The sequence below is a fragment of the Numenius arquata genome, chromosome Z (assembly GCF_964106895.1).
Source record: "Numenius arquata chromosome Z, bNumArq3.hap1.1, whole genome shotgun sequence".
Taxonomy (NCBI): domain Eukaryota; kingdom Metazoa; phylum Chordata; class Aves; order Charadriiformes; family Scolopacidae; genus Numenius; species Numenius arquata.
Window position 1 is genome coordinate 63205198 of NC_133616.1, and position 27560 is coordinate 63232757.

A 27560-nucleotide genomic window follows, 5' to 3' on the forward strand; every position below is an offset into this window, starting at 1 on the left:
AGTTTTTCATTAAAGTTACCAGCAGTAGCCTTCTACTGTGCATCTAACAAATGTAGTGTAAAGTTGGTATTTGATTCAAATGACTTATTTTCAATATATGCACTATGTGTGTGAGGAGATACAGACTAACTGCATTCAAGGTGTATTCCTTAGTCAAGTTTTGCTTTCAGTCAATGCAGTTATGTTCTGGAAGTCTCTCATATCCTGATTAAAGAAGATGTGTTTGTTGGTAAGATGGTCGTGTTCAGTGGTCCAATTCTTCCATTTAAACTGAATGCAATCGATACTAGCACAATGTCCTTCTCAAGTCAAAAGTTTAACTCCTTGCCTGAAGTACACACATGCCAAAAGTGTTACCAAGAATCTTATGAGTTTCCTTGTAACAGCAGTAGCGAATGTTTGTGGATGCTATAAATCACTCAAAAGGATCATCATCCTTTATGTTTAAAGTTCCACTTTTAAGCTTCTTCTGTAGTTGTCTCATCCATAATTTCAAGAATTATAAATAAGTTTATGTTTCAAAGCACAGTTTTTACAAAATGAATATTAGTATTTTTTCCATTCTGTTTAAAGTTAAAATCACAAACAGGAGTTTAAATGAAGAACTGTTACTTGCTGTAGGCCACTTTACATAGGTTTGTTGTTAGTGTTAAAAAAAAAAAAAAAAAAAAGCCCCCAGAATTTATTGTGTTATATCTATGAAGGAAATCTTAGCCAAACTTTGAGTTTTATTGTCACATTACAGTACCATCTATTCAGCTTTTATTTCTTAATAAGGACATGCTTTATGCAACCTTGTGTGTTGCCTCTTGACTAGTAAGCTTTTTTCCACTAAAACCAGTATTTCTACTAACTTTATTAAATTATAAAGATACTGTGCAATTATAGCATTGCAGGTTTTACACAGATTATTGATTGGTTTTTATTTGGTTTATTGGTCGTAAGAGGTACTAATGGAAGAACAACTACAAATACATAGCAATTTTTTGGACAAATGATCCAGATCATTTGCAAGTAGACAGGAAGACTGCAAAAGCCCTCCTTCTTCCAGCTCCGCTGTGGGTAGCCAAGAATCTGTCTGCTGTTTCCAAAAAACCTAAGTTCAAAGCACAGCTCTTGGGAATCCTAGTTATTGCTAAGCAAATTAAGGAAGCATTAACTGTTGCAAAAACATTGGCACTGCTCCCCTCACCACATTGCTTGTCACTCTGCTTCTTGCAAGACGGGAATGCTGCACTCGTCTAAAGGCTGTGGTATTTGCTGACTCTCTGCTAATGCTGAACCTTGGTACAGCAAGTCTTCAGCCTGCCTCCGTGCTCCAAGGATGCGAAGCTGTTGAGGTAGTCAGTCTGCACAAGATCTTTTTTTCATCAGTGGCTATTAAAACTACATTCTGGACTGTAGAATTTGTCAATACCAATGTGTTAGTGTTTTCAAACACTCCAGCAATTTTTTTTTCATAGTTTTCACGCTACTGTGTTTCTTCAAAATGAGGTATTTTCAACCCTAAAATAACTAATACAGTGCTGTTCAGCTGCTGTCATCTAAGAGGGGAGACAAATACTACTGCATTTCGCTCTGCTTGCCATATAGGAATAAATTAGAGTATTATATACAAGGTTTCAGCTTTTAAAAATAGATTTTCAAGGGCTTTCAAGGTTTTTTCATGTAATTTACAGTCATCTCCACTGTCACAGTGGTAAACATGGTTTGATCCTAGAGAACTCCATTTACAATTAAAGTTGAATCAGTTCTGAATTGGTACTTCTGGTAATCTGAAATCTTATTTGAGCAACGTGATTATTTTTTTCTTTAATGAGCTTGTGTGATTCTGTTCTGAAAGCATTAAGGAAGAAAGCAGGGGAAGCATAAGTATCCAAAGCCATTAAACTGAATATCACGGATATTGTATACTTTAAACTCATTATAATAAATTAGAGAGATTATTGATTTCGAAGTATGCTGTAATGTAAGTGGATGTGAACGACGATGAAGAGCTGCTTCTGAATAAAAAGTGAGCTTCTTTCTAATCTATTATCTCTTTCACTAAGCTATTGAATTCTGGTGTGGCTCAATAAGAAAAGATTTTAAAAGGGAGAGAAATACAGTTTTTCCTTGCACACTCTGTATTTGTTGTAAAGTTGGTGCTGCTTCCTCTTGTGTGTTTTATTTGAAATTCACCCCAACCTCTATTAAAAGGAAATTAGCTATCTCAGATTTAGCTTGTTACAGCTGTAAAAGGCTTGTAATTAGAGTAACAGATGTGTGGATTTGGATGGTCAGAGTATAAGATATACATTTATATATATAATATATACATTTTTGTTTACTGTAAATCTCAACATATCATCCTATCTCAATAAGACTATGCTGTCTTTCATATATTCCTGAATTATGCTTGATGCAATCCTTTACTCTAGGAGGCAGTGATCACAGTGTGTAGAAAATATGTATTTGGATTGTGACTTTTTGGTGTTACTGTGTTACATAAATAAGCAGTAGACATTATTATATGAACTTTATATGGCACTTTAATGATAGAACTGAAAGTTCTGGTGTCTTCTTTTTTTTTTTTTTTTTTTTAATAAGGATAACACATTATTTTATTCATCTGCTATTAGGGCAGATATGGTTTGCCATTGGGAATTTCCAGTGCTAATTATCTCTACCATTTGCTGCTCTTCTTTGTAAATATTAAATTATCAAGGCATCTATTAACACAAGTGCAAAACAAAGTTGTTGTTTAACTGTGGCTGTTCTGAGGCTAATATTAATAATGAATAGTTCCCAGAGGCCAGTTTAGTATATGGTATTAGATTCTGCTGTTTCTCCATTTGGAACGGCAAACTGAAGTTTCTTCATAAGAAATAAATGAAGAGAAATTAACTTTTTCTCTCTGTGATCAGATTTTCTTTTTATAAGGCAGTTATAACATTTCTTCTTATTTAATTGAAATTTCCTTTAGGTTTCATTTATATCTAGCCAATACACAGTCTGTGTATCAGCTGAATGGCATCAGGGGTAATCCAGTATGATCAGCCAACAATAGTTCTTTATATTAATGTTTTGAAGTGTCTGTTAAAGGTTTCAATGAGGTTGATATTTTTGTTTTACGATAAACTTTCCCTAGTGCTCCCTATTCAGCTTGTGCTTGAATATCATCCTTTATGTGTTCCCCATAAAATGGGGAAAATATCCCAATTATTTCAGACTTCTGGGATTTCATTATGTCACTTTTCCCAGGATGATGATTTGAAATGTCATGAAGAGTTAAACTACATTAATTGGTAAATTGTTTGATATGTTATTGCAGACTTATTTTGTAGACCTAGTTATTTTAAAAAAATGCAATGTCTGTATTGACAACAAACTATTGTAATAAAAATATCTGTGGTGATAGAATTCACCATTAACTACTAACACAGGAGAAGCTACAGATCTGTTATTTTTCACAATAGTTAGAAGTGTGTAACAGGTTCTGCTTTTGCTTTCTATTTTGGTACATCGCATCTTTCAGTTAGCAATTAGAGATTAGATTTACCATTAAAAGGTAACTTCTTCATTCTGATCAACTGACTCTATCGTATTTTTAAGGAACCCTTAATATTTTGTGTATTTATGTATAACTTATATGTGACCTAAGACCTGAATTTAATACTTTCAGATTTTGTGCTTCTGAAAGAGACTAATGGTGAATGAAATCCTTTGACTGGGGATGACAGCAGAACCAGGTTTCCATTCAGACTGAGGGCAGGCCATATCTTGGGTTTTCTATTCAGTGCATTCATGGGCACACTGACAGATCAAAATTTACCTAATGTAACTCAATGTGAATAATGAAAATTATTGTAATAACATTGAATTAATAAGTATTAGAATGGTAGCCAAGTTAATTTGTAAATTAAATATTTTGCAGTATTAACTATTTTTAAAGAATTGTATCTATGTAATTCCACATCCTTGTTCTAATGAAATGATCGGTTTTCCTTGTTCAAGGACGTCAATGCCTGAATAATACATAATGTGACTGAAAATCACTGAGGTAGAAGCTCTATAATCAGAGTATTTGGGCATAGGGAGCTGTAGGAGTAGTTTACAGATGGGAGATGATGACAACTCTCAGGCATTGACTCAGTCTTTTGTATGAGGGGGCTAGTGAGGCTGAGCATGGAGCTGGGTTCATGGGCAGGCAGAATGGGAAGATGATTTGGCATCACAAAGGAGAGCCATGAGAAATACTTGCTAAGGAGCGTACATTGTATACAAATGTATCAGGAAGGAAATGTGCCATTTTTAGGAGACTATTTTGTAAGAGGATGAGCCTAAATCCACTTTTTAAAGTTCCTTTACTTTCTGATGGTCCAGGGATTTCATCCTTTCTTTTCCATTGTCCCTACTCTTTCAGGTTTTACTGCCTAACTGGCTAAGACATGAATGAGAAAAACAATTTGCAAAAGGAAAATTTTTTAGGAAGGAAATACTGTTTTTTCTTGTTATAGCATAGGTAAAGCACAACTGGTTTAGTAGCTAGCTGGTATTTCTGCTCTTACATGTTTGAGTGAGTAACAATGAATCCCGGAAATCTCAGATAATGGCCTAGACGCTGTGCCATGCTGAACTCACGTTTGGGTCCCAAGGCTCATCAGAGGCTCCAAAAGAACAACACACAGTTGTTCTGTGTTCAGAATACTGTGAGATACTGTATTCTTGTGAGACAGCTGTTCTTGTTGTTTCTAAAACCAAAATAAACTTCTTGCATTAGAAAACCTATTGTTTTCTAGACCGTGGGAAGAAAAGTTAAGTGTCAAAAGCTAATTAGGGAAAGAATGTTATTTAGTGTAAGAAATCAGAAGAAATTCTTAGGTTATAAACAATTCCTAAGAAATTTCAGAGGAGGTTTAGATTTTTTTTCATATTACAGAAGATGCATGTTATGAAAAATATTTAATTTTTTGCCTTTATGGAGTTGAATAGGTGTATCTTTTTCTCGCAAGAGATCCCCGATACAGAAAATTCCCTCTTAAAAAATGAATAAGCTTTGCTAGCAATAAAGCAAGTGGGATTGAAAATAATGTAAGCAAATTTTCTTAGACTCCCTTATTGTATTTTACAAGCTGTAGCATTTTGACTGTTATGGTATTGTGTTAGGGTTGGTTTTATTTAACTGTAATACCACTTTCTTGTCGATAAATATTAGGAATTTATAAGTATAATTCAGACAAAATTATTTTAATAACATCTTTTTAGAACAATAAATCTACGTACTGCATGAGAGCAACAGGCTCTCTCTAATTAAGAAGTGAAAAGTAAAAACTGAGAGTAAACAATATTGAAACTAAGATAGAAATAACATGCAACTAGTGCTTGTGAAAGCTGTTGTGGTGATCATAAAGTCATACAGCTTTCCTACATAGTATAAGTAATATTCTCTCTACTCTCGTAGCCCTGTTGCAATGGAGAATAGTGGATGAAATGTAATTACTTTCTATGGTAAATATAAAAAGTTTAGTGACATCTGCTATTTAGAAAAATAATAAGCCTTAAGTTCACAGTCTGTGAACTTCTGTCTTGTGTTATACACGGTCAATAGAAGCATGTACTCTGGAACTACTGTCAAAGGACGTACCTATATACTTTGTGCAGAAGCAAGTATAGAAAAGATAGTATTTCTGTGACTTACTACTTTAAAGAGGTAGAAGAAGAAGTTCCAGTATGTTATCAGAAGCCTTTCTCCAGATTTCTCCAGATTTTGCTAGTTTGTGAAGACTAGTCTCTTTGAAAAAGAAGACACATAATTTGCAAATAACTTTGAAATTCCCTAATGTCTTCCAGAGAGCAAAAAAATGCAACCTGATGTTGAACAATGTAAATATTTACATACTTTTTCAGGAATAGCTCTGTTACCCACTTTCTTGAAGTATGTATCTATTCCTTAAACAGCATTTTTTTAATTGATTTAAAAGTGAAGTTTGGAGAACATGGTAGCTTTAATAATAATAATAATTAAAAGGAAATGGTAAGCTATAAATCTGAAAGTATCAAGACATATGAAGGGAGATCATTATTCAACCAAGGGTCCTAAACTCCCACTGAAATTTTACAGTAAATGAAAAACTGCAACTTTTGATAATCAGATGAACTTTTATTCCACTGATTAAAGGTTAATTAATTTGCTGTTTTCACTGGATATCTTGTTACTTAAAACAAAATAGTGGCTTACTTGCCATCTTTGAAGTAAGAATTTTACTATTAAATTGTAGTGAAAAATAAACTGATCCCACACAATGAAGTCTAAGGGCAGGAGACATTGTAAAACCAGTGTTGTGCATTTACCAAAGTGCATTAAATAGAATTTTCCATGCTGAAATCAACAGAAAAATTACTGTGGTTTGGGCTGGGGTCACAAGTGACAAGACGACAGATGCTCTCCCCCACTTTTCACTCCAAGGAGAGGAAGAAGAGAAACAAAGAGAGTTATGAGTTAAAAAAAAACCCTAAACTACTTTATGAAATACTAGTAATAAGATAAAAAGGAAATAATGAAATAGATACAATATATATAAATATATACAAAACTGTATCAAGTTCCCAGGAAGTTGTCACTGGCAGTCACTGGGAAAGTTCCAGACTGGACTGAGTGCAGAATGGGAACTGGATTCCAGAACTCACTGATGAGGATCGAAGGTAGATGAACTGACAGGGTCCTCTTCAGACATCAGTCATTGAAGAAAGAGAGCCATTGAGGAAGAGCCCTTGAACAGGAGCCAACCTAACCCCTTTTCTAATTTTTATACACACACACGTGTATATATTTATATATGTATACTAGGTTAGCTGGTTTGTGGATTTGACAAAATGTTTATCCACAATTTTTTTCAGATAGTACTAGTGATGATATACTTTACTTTAATGTAGATCTTCCCAGTGCCTTAGGAGGTTTTTCAGAGGTGCCTCCAAGCTTTACATTGCTGCAGTTTTGTCACTTACGTGTTGCATTCAGCGTAGGTGTGTGGCTGTGTACATAGTGAAAAACAGATGAAGGAAGAATATAAAACATATTTTAGTGCACCTTCATGAAATAAGTTAGTTTTCAAGTTTATGCAACTGAAAAACATTATATTGCAGAGAATATATTATTTCTTCATGATATAGGTGGCGTGTAGTTCTACATATCAAAGAAAATGCTCTTTTCCAGCTTATTGTTGAACTTTCTTTGATAATCAAGATATTTTTCTAATAAAGCTTAGAGAAACTTAGGTGAAATCTTGCACCTTCAGCTCAGTTCAAGTTCAGTTCAAAGGTAAATTCAGTTCCAATAGGTACTGCTCACAAATAGATTCTGAACAAATTTAATGCATCTTAAAGGAATCACAGTTGCTGAGAATAAGTAAAATAAAACATACAGTAAGCTACGTGCACGTTACGTTCACTCACTTTTTGTCATTGCTTTGTAGTTCTCAGCTTCTTTCTGTCTTGTTGGTAGAATTGCATCATGCAGGAATACGCTTTTATGAAACATTTTTACATTACTGTGAGTATTGATTGAAATAGTGACTTACTCTTTGTCAAAGGCTATTTGAGAATCCCTTATGCTAGGCAGCAGGCAGTGAAGAAAGCCTTATCGGCATGTTAACTGATTTGGAAGACTGAAGGAGATCATCAAGGTACATGGAGCTGTAAGAGCTGTTGAATCAATGTTACAGTATTTTGTTGTTCACAGATTTAAGCTGAGTCACTCGAGCCTGACAGAAAAAGCTCCTGGCAAAGCTGAATGTCAGATATTTCATCAAGTCTCATGGGTTCTGGAAAATAAAAATAGATCAGTGAAATAAGGGCCAAGTCCAAGTTTTCAAAAAATACATAGAGAGTTAGGATGGCAGAATAACTCCTGCTTTTGATTCAAAAGGCTTCCTGCTTTTGGAGTAATTTCTGGGCAGGATTTTGAACATCAGTATGATGAGTAATCTTAAAATGCTTAAAAAAGGAGTTTCTAAACTTTCCTGCTATGTATATTTCTTCTTAGTAATCAATTGGTTATAAATATCTCCATTCCCATTCACTAACAAATGAATTGACTGTTCTTCCTGTTTGGTATCATAGACCTTCCTGACTTCTCATTCACTTCCATGAAGCCACCCTTTCATCCCATTGTTGCTTCTGCAGACTGTCCTCTCTTGCACATGATTATCTGGACTAGTTTGTTTTCCTCCTTTTTTCCAAGGAGTCACATGGAAAAGATGAGGGGTAATGGGTACATGTTATTCCAGGAGAGAAAATTATTCCATGGGAGATTCCGGTTGGATACAAGGAAAATTTTTCACAATTAGAACAATCAGCCATTGGAATAATCTCCCCAGGGAAGTGGCAGATTCCCCAACATTGAACACTGTTAAGATTCAGCTGGACAGGGTGGTAGGCCGTCTTCTCTAGAGCAGGATTTTGCCAAGAAAGTTTGGACCAGATGATCCCTGAAGTCCCTTCCGACCTAGTGTTCTATGATTCTATGATGACTGATGTTCTTCCTTGTAAGGTATAATAGTCTCAACTTTGATCTCTGATCCCTATTAAAATTGCCGTTGTCTTTCTAAATGTCACAGGCATTTAACACATTAGGTAATTGTTGTGGAATTGTTTATGCTTTTGTACATAAAAGATTGTGCTGGCATGAATTAAAAGAATTCCTGTAACTTGCTCAATTTATGATTCAGTTATATTTCACTTCAGTAGTTGGGGTATAGAGGTTTTGTACATACATACACCTTTCATATTATGTTAAACTGCAATGCTAGCTGACATATTTGCCTTGATAACACAAAGAAGACGAGCATTTAAAAATCGTACATAACAAGATTACCTAATATCCCTTTCAAATTACCTAAAGTATCGTTCTTTTTAGTTTAATATGCATACCTCTAAGAACTTGGTTTTATTCTTCTTACCTTCAAGAAACAGTAGGGAATGCTATTTCTTTATCTGTAATTCCACAGTGTCACTAACATACTTCTAAAGCCTATAGAGAGGTGCTGAAAACATATATTGTCATTTCCAGTTCACAGCTGTGCTCTTCATCTTGTTCTGAATCATTTAATTTGTTATTTCTTTTGTTTCTTACCTTATAAATAGCTTTGTAATAACAATAATTCTCTGGACTTCACGTTTTTAAGTTGTACTTACTTGCTTGATTTTTACCATTGGTGCTGCCCTTCCTTTTATCTTCTTTTTTTTTTTTTTTTTCATTTTTGTTTGTTTTGCTTTCTCTTACTGTGGAAAGCCCAAGACCTCTGCTATTTATACATAGAATAGTTGTAGGAAATGGTGTTGATGAGCAGGAGAAAGTCATGTTCCCAAGTCAAAGACATAAATAATTATGATTGCCTTTGATGATACTGTATTACTGCAATTACTTTGTCATGGTTGAGATTGCAGACATGTAGTTACAACAGTAGGGCAAAATATTTCTTACCTCCATCTGTAAGTCCTCTTTTTAGGAGTATGTAAACATTTTACATTGGAAAAGGTGTCAATAGAGCTAAACCATGTAGAGAAAAGCAACATTTGCTACCAGTAAGAATGGATAGGAAATTACTGCTTTGTTTGGCGAAAGGAGCTATAGCAAACTTGCCCCATTATCAAGATCATTAATGAAGATATTAAACAGGATTAAACCCAGTAATGACTCTTGGAGTACAGCACTAGTTACTGGCCTCTAGCTAGGCTTTGTACCACTGAGACCTCTCTGGAATCAGCCTTTCAGCCAGTTTTCAATCCACATCACTATCTGCTCATCCAGTCCATATTTCATCATCATCTTTGTTTAGGGTGAGGTGGTCTAGATCCTTTACTTGAAGACACATCTGGCTCTTGCACTTCGAGGGTGGTGACGGTATTTTGTTGTTGTAAGCCCTTAAGTAGGACAGGAGCATTCCTGTTGGAGGTGGAAATCATGAGCTTCATCTTCTCCAGAGGCTGTCCTTACCTTAATACTAGGGATGGACACTGCCTGCATCTCTACTGCAGCTGGAGTCTGGGGCTCTTCAAGCTGTTGCCTCTCAGAGATCCTGTCTATCTCCTTTTAATCTTCTCTGATGCTGTGTAGCCTGTTTACTTTGTCCTGTAACTTCTCCACTTGGTGGCACAGCTCCTCCAAGACAGCACTGAGGGACAGAGGGCCATTGCTCCTGGCACCAGAGAGAGGCCCCAGGTGCTCCCTGCAGCCTAGGGCTTGGAGGGTGGCATCCACCATCCAAAGTTCTGTCTGTATGAAAGCTTTTACTTTAAGCATTAAGATAGCTCTCTTGTCCTGTAATATCAATGACCTTTTAAACATGCCCAATTATTAAATATATTAGATTAAGACCCAAAATAATTAAAATGAAAACCTCCATCTTTCAAGTTCCTGTTTCGTCACCACCTTGCTGTGAGCAACTCATGATGAGGTCTTGGAAGCCTCTGATCTGCTCCAAGGACTGTATATGAGATTTAGTGCTTTGAAGCCCTAATTGTCAGTACACACTTGCTGAACTTTCTGTAGGTTATGGCCAGTATTGTATTCAAGTTGACAGTTGAAATTGACAAAATGAAAACCATGTAGCTTGGCAGCTTTTTTAGAATTGTTTAGAGTTTTTAGTATTTATGTTGAGATTCCAAAACTGGGATGCTTTTGGCAGCAGCAAAGTTCACATCAGCTCATTATTTTGTATAGAGGGACTGCGTTACAGTAAAGATGCAGTGCATACAGGCTTTGATGCAAATAATACAGGCAACGTAGCAGTGATTTACCATTCTGACATCTGACTTTGTAGGAACCTACCTCTACCCAGCCAGCAACATCTGTAGTACATTTCTGTATGGAAACGATCAGTTTATGACACAAATTGCACCTGAAGTTCTGTTGATTTGCCCATTATTAAACTTACTTTAAAAGCTTTTTTCAAAAAATGTTGATCTCCAGTTACCAATTAATTAGTAGCTGGCAAGCAGTTACTGGATTTATTTTATAGTAAGATACCAAAATGCCATCTTAAATTTGCCTATACCAGTTTCTGTGCATTCTATTTTAAACTGAAATGTACAGTAAAAAATAAAGAAATGTAAAATAAATGTAGAGTAAAAATAAATCTCTAGAGCTGTTTTGCTGTGCGCTGCTGGGAATTCATGTTATAAGTGAAAAAAATATATACTTCAACTATTTTTACGGTATACAGAGTTTGCTTGTATGTGACATTGAAGAAGTCATTTTTTCAATTATGATAAAAGGAACAAATGCACTCATTTGGAAAATGAATGCTTCTTGGGGTCATTCCTACGTTGACCAATGCTTTTTTTTTTTTTCTGTACTATATACCTGAGAGTATAAAAATAGATTCCAGGGCATCTGACAATTCAAATGTTTGTTCTAAATCAATAATAAGTTGTATTAGTTTATTTAGTCTGTCTCTTTGAAACTGACATCAGCGTGTACACCTATTAAACTCTTTTGGTTTTTTTTAAGTAGCTACATTAATAAAATAGAATTTCTTTATTTTCCTAGGCAACTTTCTCACAATCTAGTAGACAATGAGCTCTTATTTTCCCATGCTTAATTTAATTCCATTACTTGTATTTAGTTAGAGTTCACGCCTGTTCTCTTTCTTTTTTCTTTCCACATCATTACTTAATAATATTTGTATTTTACTGACTGTATTTAGGCTTAATTTTTCAAAATATATTAATTTCTGTTTTTCAGATTAAGCCTAATGTTGTTTCCAAGATACATTTATCTTTTCTTTCTCTCTCTCTCTTTCTTTCTTTCTTTCTTTCTTTCTTTCTTTCTCTCTCTCTTTCTCTTTCTCTTTCTTTCTCTTTTTCTTTCTCTCTCTCTCTCTTTCTCTCTCTCTTTCTCTTTCTTTCTCTTTCTCTCTCTTTCTCTTTCTCTCTCTCTTTCTCTTTCTTTTTCTCTTTCTTTCTTTCTTTTTCTTTCTTTCTTTCTCTCTTTCTTTCTCTCTCTCTCTTTCTCTCTCCCTTTCCTCCTTCCTTCCTCCCTCCCTCTCTCCCTCTCTCTCTCCCTCCCTCCCTTCCTCCCTTCCTCCCTCCCTTCCTCCCTTCCTCCCTTCCTCCCTTCCTTTCTCCCTCCCTTCCTTCCTTCCTTCCTTCCTTCCTTCCTTCCTTCCCTCCTTCCTTCCTTCCCTCCTTCCTTCCTTCCTTCCTTCCTTCCTTCCTTCCTTCCTTCCTTCCTTCCTTCCTTCCTTCCTTTTCCTTTCCTTTCTTTCTGTCTTCCTATCTTGATTAAATTGATATTTGACACTTTCAGGTCATTAACAAAGCTGCTAAATGAAAACGGGCAACTACACTGTGTCGCCTTGTATTGTAACACTTTCTCTTATCTTTTAAGAAATTTTGTACCATAATTTCTTTATGCAGGAAGATTTTTGGAGTTTAGCAAATGATTAGCTAAGCTTTGGTTATTCTATAACCTTTGCCCACAGCAAATGCTAAACAAAATGTTACATATAAAATGGCAAAGAGGATCATGCGTATCTACAGTGTAGTGCAAGAATGGGTTTGTTGTGGAAATATTTCAGAACTATAGCCAAGTATAGTAAATCCATAGCTTTGCAATAGTTTTCTAATAGCACAGGAAAGTGTTTCCTGCACCTCCAACAAACTTCTGAGTCCCCAGGCAACATGAAACACCAGATCCATAGGCAATCAACACTATGCATGAGTGAGCATGCTTCAACAGAGACAGATAGCAGCCAGGGGCAGGGTGGCTTCTTCTAAATACAGAAGTCTGAATTTTCCAGGGTAAGGACGGTCTTGTAACAGATGACTTCATGAGATAGCTCGAAGTTTTAATAGGAGAAAAAGAATGGAGTTCAGTAGGTGATGAACTCAAGAGTCCCTGGGCTTATTAACATGTATTCCTTGACTATTCCCAGCTATAAAATCTTATCATGATGAATGTGCATGTGAGTTCTTCCAGTTCTTCCAAAAGCTATGGCAGTCCTGTCACATAATCTGCTATCAATATGACATGTATTCGTGATATTTAATCAGCACACTGTCGTCTCATATTTCTTCTACATTTCCTACTTAAGGTAGGAAAGAATTGTAGGTAGGAATTAAGGTAGGAAAAAATTGTCAGAATCCCATCACTTTCCTCTTCCTCTTTTGACCAAAAAAGTGCAAAGCTTTTTATTCCACCTTTATGTTTTATTTTTTGTGTAGAAAACCCTATTGTAGTTTTTAAGTAGTAGCAACCAAAAAGGGGAGAGAGGTTGAATTTATTTCCTAACTTCTTAATTCACAGAAGATGAATAGGTCATTTTATTCCTTTCAATTTCTATATACAATTCTCTGCAATGTATTAGTTCCATAACACTTCTTATAAAAGAAAATTTCTGTAAGCTAGCGGCAAATCTTACTTAGCTGTCTAGGACAACTAGTAAATTATTACTCATCTTCATTTTCATTCATCTTTCTTTAGATGACAGTTACAAAACAGGCTGGTTTTAGAATACTAAAATATCTTAACATGCCAGTAAACATTTGTTGATCATCTGTGATTAAAAGTTGAAAGATACTGTAAGATACAAATTACAAAATGTTTTTTATTCTGATTAGAAAATTATGAATTAGTGAACTCTGATCATGTATCTTTGTCAAACTGGTTTCTATTGCTAGGAATGCTTAGCTAACATATGCTACTTGTACTGTGCATTTACATTTTTCTCTTCCAAAATAAGAAAAACCCACAATGTAATAATTGTTTTAAATTGTGGTTGATTCTTCTCTCTCTGTTTGTTACTGGTTTTCTTTATGTTTTTCTCTTGAAAATTCAAGAACTTTTGTTTTTTTCATATTCTCACCACAAAGCATAGGAGCACAACATAACCTTCTTGTCTAGCACTGTTTGATTTTACTACTTCTCTGCTCTGTTTTTCCCTCCCGAGTTGTAATCAGACCTGATTTATTTGGTTTCTTTCTTATTTTTCATGTATTATTTTCATTAATATGTAGTCTCTTGTACCTTAATTATGCTGGATGCTTCGTTTCTTTGTACCCTGACTATTAGCTTTTCACTTTTTAACTTCATCAAATAAAGCGTCTTGGGATCTAGTGCCTATGTAATACTATATCTACTAAAAACCCATGAACTTCAGTCCATACTTACCTGTTACTTCTGAAATATTAATCCATGCCTGTCTGCTGGTAAGAGCAGAAGTAGACTGAAGTCATAGGAATGCATTTAGAGCTAACTTGAACTATTCCAGAATACATTGTTGATGTTAGCTGTTGAAAAGTGGGCAACATGGGTTTACCAAGGGTAAATCATGTTTGACCAATCTGATAGCTTTCTACGATGCTATAACTGGTTGGTTGGATGAGGGGAGGGCAGCAGATGTCATCTACCTTGACTTCAACAAGACTTTTGACACTGTCTCCCATAACATCCTCATTGGGAAACTAAGGAAGTGTGGGCTGGACGAGGGGACAGTGAGGTGGATTGAGAACTGGCTGTGTGACAGGACCCAAAGGGTAATGGTTAATGGACAGGTTCAAGCTGGAGGCCTGTAACCAGTGGTGTCCCCCAGGGGTCAATACTTGGTCCAGTCCTGTTCAACATATTCATCAGCGACCTGGACGAGGGGACCGAGTGCATCCTCAGCAAGTTTGCTGATGATACCAAACTGGGAGGGGTGGCTGACACCCCGGAGGGCCGTGCTGCCGTCGAGCGAGACCTGGACAAGCTGGAGAGCTGGGCAAGGAAGAACCTCATGAGGTTCAACAGGGAAAAGTGTAGGGTCCTGCACCTGGGGAAGAAGAATGTCAGGCACCAATACAGGTTAGGCGTGGACCTGCAGGAGACAAGTTCTGAAGAGAAAGATCTGGGGGTCCTGGTAGACAGAAAAATGACAATGAGCAAGCAGTGTGCTCTTGTGGCCAGGAAGGCCAATGGAATCCTGGGCTGCATAGGGAAGAGTGTGGCTAGTAGGTCGAGGGAAGTCATTCTCCCCCTCTACTCTGCACTGGTGAGGCCACAACTGGAATACTGCATCCAGTTCTGGGCTCCCCAATTCAAGAGGGATAGGGAACTACTGGACAGAGTCCAGCAAAGGGCAGCGAGGATGATTCAAGGATTGGAGCATCTCCCTTATGAAGAAAGGCTGAGAGAGCTGGGACTCTTTAGCCTGGAGAAGATAAGGCTGAGGGGAGACCTTATCAATGCTTATAAGTATCTGAAGGGTGGGCTGAAGGAGGAGGGAGCCAGACTCTTTTCAGTGGTTGCCAGTGAGAGGACGAGGGGCAACGGGCACAAGCTGGAACACAGGAGGTTCCACTCAAATATGAGAAGAAACTTCTTTACGGTGAGGGTGACAGAGCCCTGGAACAGGCTGCCCAGGGAGGTTGTGGAGTCCCCTTCTTTGGAGATTTTCAAGACCCGCCTGGACACAATCCTGAGTAACATGCTCTGACATGCTCTGGGCAACCCTGCTTCAGCAGGGGAGTTGGACTAGGTGATCTTTATGGTCCCTTCCAACTCTAAAAATTCAGTGAAATTCAGTGAAAAAGCAGTGGTGGCTAAACTGGTTGCCTCCCTCAGCTGAAGTTTGATATACACCAGCTGTAAGTATTTAATTCTAACCTGAGAAGAGAGATAAAGTTTTTAAAATATTTTCTTTTTCACTGAGGCCTGAAAAGCCCTGCAAATACTGTACTATTGTGCTACTTTGTTCCATTTGAATGAAAAAGGTGGAAAAAGCTAACCTGTATTACAATTATGCTTATGAATTTCCTGGTTCCTTGGGCACTTGTAGGGATTTTTGGCTACTTCTCATGTTCTAGTTTATTGTCAGTCTCCACCTGTTTTTTAAACTGCATACAATACATAATATTAACACTAGAAAATGGCTTCATTTAATCAAATGAAAAATAAAATTTCTAAAAAACTTAATAATCAGAAAGTCAGCACTAGAAGATACCCTGCTTTAGACATTTTCTTTAAATTCAGCAAGTAAACTTTTTCTCTCACTGATGTGTAATGGACAAGTGAATATGATCTTTGACCCTATCTGCTCTACCTCTTCAGATGTTACCAAGTTTGTAAACAAGTTTAACCAATATTTAATGCCTCTATACAGAGAAATCAATGATATTTTGACATTATGCTATGTAATAAAATAAGGAAGATATTAATTCAGAACTAAATTCAGAATTAAGACCTAAATTGGGGAGTCGTCCTTGTATAAAAGGGCAAGGACAGTTATTGCAAGTTTTATGTCAACACACAGGTTGAATAACACCATGATATTATCAAAAAATATCTGCTTGTTAGTACAATCATATGCTCTCTTGTGTTTCATTTTAGTTACTTCTGTGAATGATACTGTACTTGTGGAAATTTTTGCTTGAAAATTGTATTTACCTGACTATGAATAGTACAGTCTATTTGTATAACTTATTCTGGAAATGGAAGACATCTGGGATTGTGCTTTAAGTCCATTGCAACTTTCTTGAGCACAAAATGTAAACTTAAGTTCTGGTACATCTTGAATAATTATCTATGTTGGGTAATTACTTTTGGGACACTTAATTTCCCCTATAATTCACTTGAATATCAAATAGGACTATTAAGGAATATTAAGAATCTTATGGATATCATAAATGTATCCCAATTTGTTCTTCTTATGTTCTGTAATTTTTCTGTCAAAAACTTCAAGAGCATAGGAGTGATTGCATGGGATTCAGCAGTGGTATTATTCCTGTGTGTGTCATGTTGATGGCAGTTTCTGGAAAGTGTTTTCCAATTTCCAGTTGCCACAATATCATAGGATTTCCATAAAATTACATATCATCCCATCCTAGGACTATGCAGACCCTTAGTTTTTGTTAAGACTATCACTAAGATTGCTTTTTGTAAGTCTTTTTCTAGAGTTCACTCTCATGGTGCAAACCATTACTTTATGAGAAGTGAGGAGGCTGGATAGGTTACTGTGCAGTTGCACAAATTTAATTTGTAAAAGGCTTTCTTGTGGCTATAAAATGTATGCTATGTCAATCTTTGATTCCCATAACTTTAGAAAGGAAAAAACAACTGCCTACAGAAGGTTGAGTATCACTCTAAAATTGCAGGGAGTAATAACATACTCTGTTTATTCTCTTTGGACAAATATAAGGTAAGCTCTCCTACTGAACAAATGAAATAAATCAGCACGCAGAAGAAATTGAATTGCAAGCCTTTGTTTCAAGATATAAATGAAGTACAAGGGAAAAAAAAATCAAAACATTAGACATTCCTCTGTCTCACATTTTGCTTAGCACATTATATGTAATCAGCAGTGCAAAGGAAAAATGGGTTATAAAAATCTACAGGGATATCAATACAAAGAGGACTGTTACAGACTAAAATGACTGTGATGCAGTTTTCATCAAAATAATTGTTGAGAAAAATATAGACAATAACGATTAAGTTCTAAAGAAGTTGAGAAACCATGCAGGTGAAAAACATTTAGATGCTGATGATAGGAACTTTTCTGTCTCAGAAGTGGGCATTGTGAAGAAAACCTCAGAAATAGGAAGAAGGTGGGAGCAATAGGCGATGTATTGATTTATTGCTTCATTTCTGTCTTCATAGTCTACTGCTTTGATTCTCTTCAGGAGTTGCTTATTGTCTGCTATGCTGATCTTTATCTCTTTTTAAATAGCTGGTACAGCTATTTCCTTTTGCTAGGAAAATGGAAGACACATGGTAACTTACCTGAGTAAAACTCAAAGAAGATAAAAGTTTTATAATGTGTCAATAGATCCGTATAGTCCCTTGAGCCGTCTCTGGGCTGCAAATAATAACTTGACAATTGTTTGATTTTCCTCTGTTATTACCATTGTATGTGACAAGTGCCATATAATGTGTGACAGCAACCTGGGCTTCTTCCTTGTAAAAATGTACCCAGAGCAGGCAGGCGAGAAGGCTCCAAGATGCAGGAATAACCTTGTCACTCTTCAGAGCAGGCATCTGGATCAGCTCAACTCTTTTCCATATAGAATTACCAATCTTGTTTTTAAAAAAAAAAAAAATACCGCATCACATAAAAATGCAAAACATTCAGAAAACAGAAGGCTTGTCACCAAATTTCCAGTCTCCTTCACAGTCATCCATCTGAAACAATTTCTTTTTTAATGAAAATTGAGGTTCATGTTTTGTGGAGTTATGCAGCTCTAAGAACTAGTCTTTTTTTATACCAAACACCAAGTATTAGGAGACCAGAACTACAACTCTGAGAGGTGATATCATTATGTAGCATTTATGCTTCACTTTTGTACCTCCAAAGGGGCACTTTATGCCCTTTGATCTCTGTCATGGTCAAGAAGTAAACCAGAAAGTTTGAAACATAATCATATTAGGGAAAGTATTCTGTTCGAAGTCCTAAAGTCAGTACTGCTACTCCTCTACACAAATAATTAAATAATTTATCTAACTTACTATGCCCAATAGTTGTACCTACCTCAAGGTATACCTTACTGTAGTTGTGTGTTTGTACATTAGTAATTAAAGATTATGCAGACTATAAAAATCAATATAATCCACGGATTCTCGTTCTGTACTTGTTCATCAGAAATTACTGTACAATAAGTAAACTTTTTATCTGACTTTATATCTTAATTTTATTTTAAAGTATGTGTGAAGGCATGTGCAGTAATGAACTGTGGTACAGAAAATGTGAATATATTTTTCTGTACATCAGTTCATTAAGAAGTTTCTTCTCACTGTGTTTGTACCGTCCAGGACGGCTGTCGCTTGTTCAAAAAATGTAGCCATAGGAATGTAAATAGCAGGTCAGTGGGGTGAGACTGAGGGTAGAGTTCACTGCAAGCAGTGATTTCCTTACTAAGCTGTGCAGTCCTCAACAGATGAAGACATATGTCTCAGGAACAGTGTGGTGAATAGGACTCAAGAGGTGATCGTCCCCCTGTACTCGGCACTGATGAGGCCCCACCTCAAGTACTGTGTCCAGTTTTGGGCTCCTTACCACAAAAAAGACATTAAGGTGCTGGAGCAGGTCCAGAGAAGGGCAACGAAGCTGGTGAGGGGTCTGGAGCACAAGTCTTATGAGGAGAGGCTGAGGGAGCTGGGGTTCTTCAGCCTAGAGAAAAGGAGGCTGAGGGGGGACCTCATTGCTCTCTACAACTACCTGAAAGGAGGCTGTAGAGAGACGGGGGTCAGTCTCTTCTCCTAAGTCACAGGCAATACGACAAGACGAAACAGCCTCAAGTTGCACCAGGGGAGGTTCAGGTTGGATATTAGGAAGAATTTTTACACCAAAAGGGTTATCAAGCATTGGAATGGGCTGCCCAGGGAAGTGGTTGAGGCACCATCCCTGGAGGTGTTCAAAAGACGGGTTGACATGGTGCTGGGGGACATGGTTTAGTGATGGGGTTTTTTTGATCAGAGTTAGGTTGATGGTTGGACTAGATAATCTTGAAGGTCCCTTCCAACCTAGATGATTCTATGATTCTATATGCTTTGCCTTTGTGAACCAAATGCATCCCACTCTGCAGTTCTGAATGGGATGATGTAGCTTTCTATTGTCTAGTACTGTGACCCATGCCACAATCTGCCACATACTGAGCAAAGCACTTAGACAAAATCAGGAACATAACAATTACCAAGCATGGTTTTTGAGCTTGGGATGACAGTAATAATGCATAAATATTTGGAATTTTAAATTAGGAACTGTGTGATCCTCAACACTGTGTTTATCCTTACAGGATTTTTAAAAACACTTAACAACTCCTCGCAGTATCTAAGGAGCGTATTTTGTACTTGAATATAGTTTTGTTATTTTGGAAAAAATAATTCATTAATTCTTTGTTTATCACCTTACCAACCAATTTTTATTTAGACCATGTTGTAGTCTATCAAAGTAATTTAGATGCTTAAGCTTTATTGGGCTTTTATATTTTCTTTTTTTTTCTTTGTTACTTGAAGTTTGCCTTTTGATTAATGTGATCATGCTAGCCTTAATTCACAGGAATATGTTCACCAAGTTGCTATAAATCATTTTATATGATAGCTCTTACTATCATAACGTTGAGAGTGAGCAGTGCAATGCAGACTATTTCTGGAATGTAGGATTCATTTTACTCTTACAAGTGGAGGAAATAAAGGTTCTGTGGAAAAAACACGTTTTTAGATACAAGCTAGTTTTTGTTCTTGTGTTCAGCTACTGAGTACAATTATTTGGGGTTTGGTTACTTTTTTTTTTTTTTGAGTTCTTTTTGCAAAGTTTTTAAGTCCTTCCTCTGAAAATTTCGAAGTGCTTTAGGGGGAATAATTGAATGTCACTAATGCTGTGAGGTGGGAAAATTTACTCATTTTGTAGTTGAGAAGAACTGAGCAATATCCAAAACAGTGGATAGCAAGCAGAACACTTGACATTATTGAGAAATCACTACTGCATCTTTCTTGGATTTTCTCTGGTTTCCTAGCACTGTTCATTTGTGAAGATGAAGATGGACTTGCATTATATGAGGAGCTGAGAGAAATTATTAGCACTGTAAATATTGCTCCATTAGTAATCATAATCTGATAGCTAAAATAAGATGAAGAAATAAGGAAAACAAAGTGTCAAGAGGGAAGACAACACAGAATGTGTGGAAAGGTGCGCTTCTGAGCCTCTAATATTTTCGCAGTCTGTTATTAGGCACATACTATTTGCTATGCTGTGCACATATAGCAAAAGTAGCAGCATATGAGTATCAAAAAAGTTCTGAAATAGGTGTGTTTTGATTTAGACACACGGGAAATTACCTCAGGTGTTTGAAGGAGAGGTAGTGTCTTATATCCATGAAAAAAGAACAGTTTCACTTGTAGACCTGCCGCTCCTTCTCTTTTGATCAGATAATAGATTATTTTCATTGAATTAAATGTGCAGAGGAGATAAACTGATCCTGTTCACTAATTAATTACTTGCTTTTATCACCTAAGAGTGTTTTAACTGCATGATCCAGGGAGGGGATATAAAATGGCTAATTAGTTCAGTGAGGCAGTCTGTCCTGCTGGCTTAGTAATGAGGAGTTTACTCTCTTGGTTTGATTTGCTTTAATTGATGGAATTCCATTGAAATATGAGGTGTTACTTGGTGTGTAGTTCTTTTGGGGTGGTGGAAGGAAGGGAGGGAGGAGCAGGTGTAAGAGTGTCCTTAGGGAAAAGTTTTTGAGGTTTGTGTCTTTACTGTCAGACATGAATCCAGGTGGTAACAACTCCCAACACAGAGAAATCACCTCTCCTTCCGCTTTAACTGACTATTGGATTTTTTAGCAAAAGTCTTTTGAGTTATCTGTTTAGCAGCATATTCAACCCATATTATTGATTCCTAGTCAATGTCCTGTTTGCATTTATAGGCACTGCACAGCAGTGCTTGAGAACAAAATTCCCAATTTACAGATTAATTTTTATTCCTTAGAAGTTGGGGGGAAGACACTTTGTTTATGGCACTAGGAACTTAATTAAGTAGTGAGACTCAGCTTTTCTTTTACTGATGAACTTGCTCTGTAGCAGCTCAGTATAATTTATGCCCAATCTGTATGGCTTTCACAATGTGAAATAAGGAATATTTTCTTGTTTTCGGTGTTAAATACTGATTTTAGGGAATTACTGCACTAAGTAGAAAATGCTGTATGAGAAAAAGCAATGCCTCAAGCAGACAGAGACACCTAATTCTATACAATTATATCTGTACTTCTTCAGGATGTTGGCTTTAGGGGACATTGAGAAGGAAGAGAAAACAAATAAAACATGGGTTTTTTTAGGGAAAAGAAGACAAATAGAACATAGTTGATTGTGTCATGATTTACTACAAACACATCACTTATCTGACTCATCATAGTTGTTGTAGGTGATCAGCTGTATATATTTACAGTTTCTTGTTTTCCCTTACTCATGTCATCTGTCACACATACTTGAATGAAACCCTGTTGTCTGTATTTCATATGGAAGATTAAGATGTAAACGTTTTTTTGTAAGCCCCTTAACACTATTAGACTAGAGCTCTTTCTTTTTATCTGTAGCAAATTGAAATGAATTAGAATCCTGGAAACTGGAAGAAAATGAAAGCTGTTATTAATTTAAAACAATGGAAGTAATACTTTTGTGATGCCCTTTTTTTTCAGATTCTGGCTATAAATTCTATAATAAATCACAGTGACCAAAATGCATTTTTGGTAATTTTCTCTTGTATCTAGGCTGAAAAATATAAACATCCTTTTAAAGGAGGCTGTCAGGCATGAGGAGAAACAGTGAAGAAATAGTTTAAAATATATTGAAATATCTTAACCAAACCCTCAGAATAAAAAAATAAATAAATTTTTAAAAAGCTTGATGTAGCTGTAGCCTTCAGTGTAACAATGTTTTTAAAAATGCTTTTATGCATGCAAATACATCTAAGAAATTCTGGAAAATTCAGCAACAAATCATTGAGGATATGAGACAGAGGTAAAATAACAGCACAAATGCTAACAAGGTACTCTGACTTTCAGGACATTTATACGCCTGAGGAATGAAATATAAATGTTAGTCAAATAGACATTGTGAAGAAATTACAAGTAAGAGAACGGGGGAAAGGAACCTGAAATATCTACAGTGAATATAACTGCAGAATCTGAAGTGGCCGGTGGTGGAGCACCGAGAATGAAAAATTGTACTCGTACTGTTTCACCCCGTAGAATCACAAGTTATTGAAAGTGCAGACTAACAGAACTTTTGGCGATTTAGCACAATGTTAAATATCACTGTATCTCCTAAGCATTGTTGGTTTCAGGGTACTCCAAGAACCAACTCCTCACTAGAACTGTGAAAAGAAATCTAAGTGCCGCGGAGAGGGATTACAGAAGTCCTTTAAAAAGACTATGACTAAAGTGAAAAAAAAGGGAAAGAAAAATTCACATCTAAAGTATTTTCTAAATAACTGAAAGACATTACACATGAGAAAGGAAAAAAGCAAATTTACTTAAGTCAGAAGTAAACATACTAAGTACTCAAGCTTTATTAACACAAATGATGTATTAAAAGTAATAAATAGTATTATAGCTTCAAAAATGCAGGAGCTTTAGCTAAAAGCAGAAAAAGGTATTAATACCGTGAACTCATAACCAGCATTACTACATTTACTTTGCTATTTGTAGCTTTATTATTAAGTTAAGTTTTATCATAATGCATCCTTTTCTATCTTCCTGTTAATAGCTTGACGCTCATTATTTCATAAAATTTTATTGATACTCTGTGGAAGATGGCAATGAAAATGCTTCTCTATTCCATACAAACAGACAAAAAGAAAGAAGCAATTTGCCTGGGAAGATTGATGCTGGATTTGACAGTTGTGTCCACCCGCACAAGTTGTGGGCCATTAGCTAACCACTGGCCCGTGATTCCTCCCTTGGCACTTGTGTGCAGCACAGCAGCTTGAATACTATCATTCTGCGACCCACTGCCAGCTAACAGACAGCTTGAAAACCATTGTTTCTTGAAGCAAAGCCTTTGTGTGTCTGTCATCTTTCAGAAGATCTAATGTTAATTTATATGTATCCTTAACATAATATCTCTCAAATATTTACCAACTCTCTCAAATACCCATTTGATTTTCATGGAAGTCTTTTTGTAAATTTTCAGTAATGATGAAAAACAATTCCTCTAGATGTTTCTGAAAGAAAAAAAACCAAAACTGTCACACACAAAGCAGACAAAAATTATGTGAGCTGAGTGTAATCATGTCTAAATGCTCAGACTCAGGTAGGAAGATGTCCCTTATTTTAATTAACTCTGTAAATTTTCGTTAAGGTAGGACCTCATTACTTTTTCCAATGTTTATTGCATCTGTCACAAACTCTAGACTATATTGAATAAAACAATAAAAAAGTATGATTGGAACATAAGCCATACGTTCTTGAATTTTCATGGTGATACTTTTTACAGACTTTAGTATAAGCAATAGCAATTTGATTTTGTTTTGCAGCTCTCTTTTTTTTACCAAGCAATACCACATGGTAACATCAAGCTATGTGACATAGTGCAGATTGAGCTGTTTTTTACATTTGTGCATATCTTCAGCTGACTGTGACTTCAGACTTGGTTTTAGGTGGTCCATCTTCTCTAACCGTGAGAGTAACTGCATTTATATCACTGTAAAATCAAGCTTAAGAGCCATAACTGTTCTTAGTGGCAGAAAAGTTGTGCAAATCAAACATACTAAAATTCTTAAATCAAGTTATAGTGTTTGTGCTCAAACACAGGCTCTGTCTACATAATAAAAAATTTAGGGCAGTATCAGTATGGATCAGTTGATCAAAGTAGTTGTAGATATATGAGCTTTAACATCCTCATGTATGGCTCAAGACTTTTACTTTAGACTAAATATGGTTCAGTCCTTTGTCATTAGTGTCTCCACCATGCACAGCATTTGAAGCTGTTTGTCATTGGTTCAGACCTTCCTTTCTGCTTTAGCTGCAGAAAAAAATCTGGTGCACATCATGGGCAGAGTTCTAGGTTAGTTTCTTCCAAGAGTAATCTAGTTTTCACACACCAAAATCATTCTTCAGAACCAATGAATGTGCAATGAATGTGCATTAAGTGCTCAGGGGATTCACTTCAGAACTTAGCTACAGCTCCAATCCAAAACATTAATGCTAATATAGTTATTCTGGAATATTCACATAAGACAAGCCATTTGTGAGCATATTAGCTGTTAAAGCTGAAAAGAAACATTGTAAATTTAATTTAAAAATACTTTGCCCGTGCTGTTCCTAGTGTTGTAGATTAAATTCCATTGCTTAACATTTTTCTCCCTTCAAAAATTTCCCATATTTTATTACATAAGATAGGAATAATAATATATATTTTATTATGTAGTGTTTTAATGCATTGTGGAACAATGAAATGTAATATACATATAGTACGTTAATAATACATTCTTAGCATGTATTATTATTCCAAATGTGTGCTGTAGAGAAGCCGCAGTAGGTCATTTATCAGGTATTACTACAGGCTTTCTCCAATAAATACAAAAAAACATGTTTGAAATGGAGGGAGGGGAGGGAAAGGAAAGCTGTCAATTTTCTGAGCATCTCATCCATCATTGAGCCAAAATTCCTCTTCCTGTAATACTAGGTGGCTTTTTATTTTTGAATGAAACTCTTATGCTAAGGTAAGGTAGGCATAGAGAAGATAGAGCTCGTTCTTTGGTTTCTCGCTGTCTTTCATAATTATGTGAACATGTTTCAGGGTGCTTCTTCAAATTCTGTTTCATTTTGCGTAAAATCTGATTTGTTAATCTGTGGGTTTATCTCTGTGGCCTCAGAGGATAGTTTTGGTGGGTTGATATGGGCTGGCTGCCAGATGCTTCCCCAGCTACTCTCTCACTCCCCCTCCTCAGCAGGATGGGAGAAAATAAGGCAGAAAGGGGTCTTGTGGGTCAAGACAAAAGACAGGGAGATCACTCACCAATTACAGTCACAGCAAAGCAGAATAAACTTGGGGAACATTAATTTAATTTATTGCTGATTAAAATAGAGTTGGATGGTGAAAAATAAAGATGAAAACTGAAACACCCTTCCCCCACTCCTTCCTTCTTCCCAGGCTCACCTTCCCTCCTTCATTCCTGACTCCTCCACCTCTTCCCCCGTGCCTGGCACAGGGGATGGGGAATGAGGGCTGACGTCAGTCCGTAACAGCTCCTCTCTGCTGCTCCTTCTACCTCACAGTGTTCCACTGCTCCAGCATGGCTCCTTCCCAGGATAGAGAGTCTTTCACGGACTGCTTCAGCCTGGGTCCTTCAAAGTGCTGCAGAGGAATCTCTGCTCTGGTGCCTGGAGCGCCTCCTGCACCTTGTCCCCCGACTCCTTCACCAACCTTGGTGTCACAGGATTATTTCTTACACTTTTTCTTTTCCTCCCTCACTCCTCTTGTCCACAGCTGCTGTGCAGTGTTTTTTACCCTTTCTTAAATCTGTTTTCTGAGAGGCATCACCGTCTTGGCTGAGGGGCTCAGCCATTTTAAATGGCTTCAAGTACTTTCAAACATGTAAAAATATGGGGTTTTGTTTCTTGTTCTAACTTAGGGACCTGGCTGCAAGGAACTGCTTGGTAGGTGAAAGCAACATTTTGAAAATAAGCGATTTTGGAATGTCCCGGCAAGAGGATGATGGCGTGTACTCATCGTCAGGCCTAAAGCAGATTCCTATCAAGTGGACCGCTCCAGAAGCACTCAACTATGGTAAGGACATACCTGTACCTTCTTGCAAAAAAATAAAAAAAGTCAAAAGTAAAATAAGGAGCATCAGGACTACACTGTGGGCAATATTTGAGTATATATACATATTCCTAGTGCCCAGTTCGAATCAATAATGTTTAAGACAATTTTAGTATTTCAGTCTTACTTAAGTTATGTATAAAATAGTGTTTTGCCTTCAAAAAGAATCAGGCAGCAACATCAAAATTGCTATTATGCAACAATAAAACAATGCTTTGGTAATGTTGCTGACTCATTCTAGTAGACTACCTAGTGAGTCATCTAAATCATAATCGTTAGCCAAATGAAAAGCAAGTTCTTCATATCTGTGGCAGACTTGTTCTGGTATTTCTTTGAAAATGGTAGGAAGTGTTAACATACTCGAACACCCTGTTAGATAAATCATTGCATTGGAGAAAAGTCACTGATTTATATTTTTTTTTAACTGCTACTTTTCTTTACCAGCATTTTTATATATTGCTAGGCTGTTATCTTGGAGAAAAAAATCCATTATTGTGGTCCATACTATGTACCTAATAGTTCCAAACAGAAACAGAATCTGCTATATTTAGCTTTTTAGCTTATATGAAACTAGAAAAATAAGTTCTTCAAAGTAAAGTGGGCTGTGAAGGAGCAGCGTAATAAAAGAATGGTGCCATGTTTTGGATCTAGCTCTCTCAATCAGTTCTTTAGTTAAGTACTTAGAAAAAAATTGTTTTAAATTCTTCATTTGAAGTGTCTATATTATAATTTCTCCCATGATTTCCATGTGTTGGAAATCATAAGTTTGTGACTTACGATTGATAGCAAAATGCTTCCTCTCATTAGCGCTTTTGCGGGAGTTAATGCCATAACACAGTAAAGTAGATTTTCCCTTTGGAAAGCTAATAATAAATCTAGTTACAGTAGTTGATCCTGTATTATCAATTATTCTAAGAGGTATTAGTGTTGCTAGTGTTCACTGGGGAACAGACTTTTATATTTTGGTTGTTTGTTCCACTATAAAAGGTGTTTTGAATTTTTATTTTTGTTATTTCAGAAATGCGTACAGTTTATCTGATATATAATGGAAACCTACCTTTCATAGCCTTATGCAGTCCAGTGGACTACATTAAGCAGGAAACAGACTCTTGTGACAACACCTTTTCTTTGTACTTTTTGATTCTTTTTTTCTGTATAGTACAGGAGAGGAGAGAATAGTTGATTCTACTTATCTTCAAAAATCTACTTATTTTCAATTTCCTAAAATCCATACATGCTAAAGCAGCTTTAAGCAATTTTCTGTAGTGTTTGGAAAATAAGC

At 36.3% G+C, this 27560-nt stretch overlaps 1 protein-coding gene across 1 annotated transcript in view; it reads left to right on the forward strand.

The window, feature by feature from the left end:
• The window catches only part of FER (FER tyrosine kinase), a 174134-nt gene that overhangs the window by 140072 nt on the left and 6502 nt on the right, over positions 1-27560 (forward strand). Inside the window, exon 18 of the mRNA XM_074165781.1 lies at positions 26088-26242. Within this exon, the coding sequence (XP_074021882.1) occupies positions 26088-26242 (155 nt within the window). The remainder of the gene's footprint in view (positions 1-26087; positions 26243-27560) is intronic.